Genomic DNA, 6000 nt, shown 5'->3' with positions numbered 1-6000 from the left:
ACTCAACAAGCGTCTTCAGAATATCAATATCAATTCCAACATGTCCGGCCCTACCATCACAGTTTTTAAGGCTAAAGTCACCTGAACGAAATTTGCCGAACCATCGTTGCCACTTACGAACGTTCAAAACATTTCCATAAACTTCTTTGATATCTTTTGTGGCTACAGAGGCGTTGTTTCCCTTCTTGTATTCAAACAGCATTACATGTCGAATATGTGTCTCGTCATAAACCATCACTATAAGGGATTAGAGTATATTAAACTTTACACATTATATAGGCTACACTAACTTGACGTTTAGGCGGTTCGTTTAACTATTATGCGTGATGTACGATTTTTTTTGGGGGGGGGGGGTAATGAAAGTGTTCCAAAACGCGACATTAATTTCTTGACGACCTAATAGAATGTATATATACACATAATACTTTTATTGTACGGATGATCACGAGATCAGTTCTGTAATTTTGTATTGAACATAACGAGTTTTGAAAGCCGACGTTACTAAAACATATTTTAAAGCAAATCCACATTTTTCGGATACTTTAACATTAAGGCCAATTCGTCTAACTAATCGTCTTACCTTACGACTGATTTCATTACTGATAAAAAGTAAAACAAGACCTTTCACTAACACTTTGTGGTAAGCATGTGTTCGATTTATTGAGTTCTCAAAAGGATGCCAATTCGTCTAACTAATCGTCTTACCTTACGACTGATTTCATTACTGATAAAAAGTAAAACAAGACCTTTCACTAACATTCTGTGGTAAGCATGTGTTCGATTTATTGAGTTCTCAAAAGGATGCCAATTCGTCTAACTAATCGTCTTACCTTACGACTGATTTCATTACTGATAAAAAGTAAAACAAGACCTTTCACTAACATTCTGTGGTAAGCATGTGTTCGATTTATTGAGTTCTCAAAAGGATGCCAATTCGTCTAACTAATCGTCTTACCTTACGACTGATTTCATTACTGATAAAAAGTAAAACAAGACCTTTCACTAACATTCTGTGGTAAGCATGTGTTCGATTTATTGAGTTCTCAAAAGGATGTTTCATTTCGTTTCGTTAGAAGAGAACTTTTTTGCTTTTCTTCGTTAAGCAGCATTTCTGACGTAAGAGACAATGTACTCTAGCCCTAAGCGTTTAGGAATAAACTACATGTTGTCGAACTGAAGCAGGATGAGAGGAAACATAATTAAATAGTACTCCACTATGTTCTGTAGTTTTATGCTTGTGTGAAAGTTGTTCACACGTTGAAAGAAATCCTGATTAGAAGCAAGACCAGAATTCCAAACCAGTAAGATGTCATCTATGTAAGAGAGGATTTGAAAAGTATCCCATTTGAAAACTCTGTTTCAAGTGTATTCATAAAGATAGTAGCAAACTGGTGCGGCGGCATTTGATTGTCCATAGACACTTCTAACTTTGCTAGAAGATTTTTGTTGTTGCTGTTGAATTTCGTGCATGGCTGATCGAGGGTTATCTGCACTAGCCGTCCCTAATTTTGAAGTGATAGACTAGAGGGAAGGCAGTTAGTCAACACCATCCATCGCTAACTCTTGGGCTACTCTTTACCAACGTATAGTGGGATCGGCTCTCACTTGTAACGCCCCCCGAGTAACGCCGAGTATGTTCGGTGACGGGATTTGAACTCGCTATTTTCGAGGGAAATGACTGTCTTTTTCTGTCAGACTGTACCACCAAAGGTTGACTAGAGGTGTCGTTAACGGATTCAGAATTATGATTAATTTCTAGGGTTAGCCTTCTCCTTGTTAAACCTAGCAGCGAAACGTAACACCCACATTTTAAAAGTACGTTGTGTCAATGTGTTTTTGGTAATATAACGAATAAAGTATTGAAAATAATACCTGCTGCATCATATATATTGTAAGTTCGTTGTGCATAGTGAATTTAAAGAAAATAAAAATTACTCTCTTCAATCCATTCATTATCGTTTTTTGATGATAATCTGATATCTTTGATGCCTTCAACTGCGTGCACCAAGTAGTTTTCTAAATAAATTGACAAGAACATGATGCTAGCGACTGTATAAGTTAGCTACTTTATGAATATTGAGCGATCACTACTAGCAGCTTATACAGTTAATAGTTTATAACTGTAAAACAGGGTTTAGAATATAAGACTTGCGTAGTTAACACTAGAAAATATGATATACAGTTATAATATACTATTAACTGTATAAACTGTTGGTACTCCTCGCTCAATGGTGTATTGAAATTCTCTGTTATAAGCTGTACCACTAGCAATGAGTGTGGTTCTCTCGGTATTTTGTGGAGATTATCAGTTCTTAAAACTGCGTTGTTAATACCTGTAAGTATTTTGTTAATATTATCAGTTCTTATAGCTGCGTTGTTAATACCTATCAATATTTTGTTTAGATTATCATTTCTTTAGAGCCGCGTTGTTAATACCTGTCAATATTTTGTTAATATTATCAGTTCTTATAGCTGCGTTGTTAATATCCAGACTTAACCTTTACTACCTCTATCTGTGTCTCACCTACAGCTGAAGAAGCTATGTGTGTACTGCCAAAGGTTATCCAGATAACTTTAGAGAAAGAAAATGGGAGTTTCGGCTTCACGCTGAGAGGTGGCGCGTGTTCTGACAGACTGAAGTCGAGACCTCTCAAGATCACACATGTGCGACCAGGAGGTCCTACAGATAGGTTTGTGCATGTTGTTCTCTAGTCAACATAATTGTTACTGAAGTAGATAACAGTAGTTAAATCTGTAGATAGGTGTAAAAATCATTATATTTTTACATAGATATATTGACTGTTTGGGTGAACAGGAAGAACAAAAGGATATACAAATAGATTAACCAACACTAAAAGGTAGTAAAAACTATTGTCATGATTGATCGAAATTGGGTGCTATAGATACGGTGTATTACGTATTACAGATTACGAAAACATGCAAACAGTTTAGTTTACTGAAATACGACTGTGTAATTTCTCTTGCAAATGAAGTAAAAGATCAAATGTTTACGTCATTAAAGTAAATATAAACCACACTTTATTCATTTCTTGTTAAAAAACTACGTCACATTTTGTCTTCCATATAAATAAATATTCAAACTCATTGATATGAATCATGTGACAGTTTGTAACAAGATTCTTCTTCACTTCATTAAAAACAACTTGTAACAGTCTTCTTGTAACAGCTGTACAATCCACTTACTGAACACGCTAAATGTCACGACTATAAGATCCTACTTTAAGATTTGGTTGCCAAGCACAAGGCTACAGAATGGACTATCTATGCTCTGCCCACCACGGCCCATTTTTAGCGTTGTAAGATTGCAGATTTACCGCTGAATCACTGGGAACACCCGCTGCAAGCAGAATATTATTTACAAATAAAAAAAGATTGAGTTTTAGTAACTTGGATTACGTCAGTACTTTGTAACACATCTGTTAGTTTAGAGTATTATTGAAAATTCATATACTATAGAAAAAATATATTAAATCTGTTGAAATTTACATTGAAATTACATATGAGAATAAAGAATAAAAAATCGACAAGCGTATGAAAATAGCAGTGTGTATTTCACTTCAATATATAATAGTTATAATGTATAATTGTATGTATATAAATAGTAGTGGACTTTGAGTATTTGACTTAAGTATATAATAGTTATAGTGTATAAGTGTATGTATATAAATAGTAGTGGACGTATTTGACTTAAGTATATAATAGTTATAATGTTTAACTGTATGTATATAAATAGTAGTGGACGTATTTGACTTAAGTATATAATAGTTATAATGTTTAACTGTATGTATATAAATAGTAGTGGACGTATTTGACTTAAGTATATAATAGTTATAATGTTTAACTGTATGTATATAAATAGTAGTGGACTTTGAGTATTTGACTTAAGTATATAATAGTTATAATGTTTAACTGTATGTATATAAATAGTAGTGGACTTTGAGTATTTGACTTAAGTATATAATAGTTATAATGTTTAACTGTATGTATATAAATAGTAGTGGACTTGAGTATTTCATTTCAATATATTATAGTTATAACGTACAATTGGATAGAATAACGTTTTGCATAAAATACCGTGATTTAAGTGCTATATTCTGCTCAATAGAGAAGGAACGATCAAAGCAGGAGACCGTTTATTGGCTGCTGAGAATATAAACTTAGGAAATGCTACCCTACAGGAGGCGCTAGCAGCGCTGAAAAAACTTGATGGGAAAGTCTTGTTTACTGTAGAGTATGACGTATCCGTTATGGGTAAGATAATTCTACAACATAGTAAACTATGTATTTCTGTATTGTTAAGCGCAAGATTCTGATTAATATATTACTGTACATTGTTATATATATAGTGTATCTATGAGTTAAGGAAACTAGTTATCTACTTATGCATATCTACAACTGCAGGTGTAGCATTAGGATTGGGGACCTAATTTATATACCTTTTTATTATGATGCCTAGCTATATGTAGTTATTCATCATTACATATGAGCAGGAAGTTAAGGCTAATGTAGGCTATATGATAAACAGTATACCATGATGTATTAACTGGGACTGCTAAGTTTTATATTGGTTATATGATAGACAATAGATTTTTACCACGATGTATTAACTGGAACTGCTAGGTTTTATATTTAGTTATATGATAGACAATAGATTTTTACCACGATGTATTAACTGGGACTGCTAGGTTTTATATTTAGTTATATGATAGACAATAGATGTTTACTATGAGTTATTAACTGGGACTGCTAGGTTTTATATTTAGTTATATGATAGACAGTAGTTGTTTACCACGATGTATGAACAGGGACTGCTGAGTATGATGTTTGACAGACGTTAGTTATTTTACCATGATGTATCAATAGGGACTGTTCAGGTGGATGTTTGGGTATATAATGTACAGATGTTGTTTATTGAAGTGGTATTGGTTGTTGTTCAAAAACAGTATGAATACCTAACGTGTGTATAACAGTAAAAGTAAAATTACCAAGGACTGCATGTAATGGAGTGGCTTCAGAAGTTTGCCATCTCCTGAAGGGTATGTACATTTATTAATGCCAAATGGTCTTCCTTTTGTAGTTTCTCATACGGCACGCGAGCTTGAAATAATTGGTTGACGTGTAGGGTGAGATTGCTGTATTATAGAAGTCACGTGGATCAGGAACTGGAACTAGTGATTACAATGAAATGTAATTAATGTCCGTTGGATAAACTTTAATTATCCATGACACGCGGAAGCAGTACTGTATTATACGCATAATATGACTGAAGTTCAATAATAAGTAAAGTTTTAAACTGAGTCAATATCTAATCTGGCTAGGGTTTGTTTATTGTTGTTTAATTCAGCTCAGTGAATGTAATGTTGTTTTTTAACATGCGTTGTTCGCAAGTTCCTTGTTCAATAAACAGAATTGTATTGATAAACGTAGCAACTAGTGGCTTATCCTGCTCAATAAATGTCAAAATATTTTAAATGTAAGCAGTAAGTTTCCTATTTTGTTTAACGAAATAAAATCTATTTAGTATGAATTTTCTATTCATGTAGAGTTATAGTGTAGTGTCGTTGACATATTGTTATACAATTTTATATTCATGTAGAGTTATAGTGTAGTGTCGCTGACATATTGTTATACAATGTTCTATTCATGTAGAGTTTTAGTGTAGTGTCGCTGACATATTGTTATACAATTTTCTTTCATTCTCAAGTTCTTGAAATTGTAATATTTTTAAACAGGTACTATTAGTAGTCCTGTTTAATATTACTAAACAGATGTTATTGAAAGATTAACTTGTTTATTAAACATTATTTTGTTTTTAACCAGACGCAGTGTGTAATGCTTCTGGCCCTCTCTTGGTGGAAATTGACAAGTCTCCAGGCACAGAACTAGGAATAACGCTTACTCAGATGTATAGACCAGAAAGTCTTATTGTCATTGAAAGTATAAAACAAGCAAGTATAGCAGAAAGGTTGGTTACATGGT

At 33.3% G+C, this 6000-nt stretch overlaps 1 protein-coding gene across 3 annotated transcripts in view; it reads left to right on the top strand.

Annotated features, from left to right (window-relative positions):
- The window catches only part of LOC106458812 (glutamate receptor-interacting protein 1-like), a 95698-nt gene that overhangs the window by 73232 nt on the left and 16466 nt on the right, over nucleotides 1-6000 (top strand). For all 3 annotated transcript variants that reach the window (XM_022385162.1, XM_022385161.1, XM_022385160.1), the window contains exons 6-8: nucleotides 2531-2690; nucleotides 4127-4272; nucleotides 5842-5986. In XM_022385162.1, the coding sequence (XP_022240870.1) occupies nucleotides 2531-2690; nucleotides 4127-4272; nucleotides 5842-5986 (451 nt within the window). The remainder of the gene's footprint in view (nucleotides 1-2530; nucleotides 2691-4126; nucleotides 4273-5841; nucleotides 5987-6000) is intronic.

The sequence above is a fragment of the Limulus polyphemus genome, unplaced genomic scaffold, assembly GCF_000517525.1.
Source record: "Limulus polyphemus unplaced genomic scaffold, Limulus_polyphemus-2.1.2 Scaffold519, whole genome shotgun sequence".
Lineage (NCBI taxonomy): Eukaryota > Metazoa > Arthropoda > Merostomata > Xiphosura > Limulidae > Limulus > Limulus polyphemus.
The sequence above is the reverse complement of the archived record's forward strand: the minus strand, read 5'-3'. Positions and strand labels throughout refer to the sequence as shown.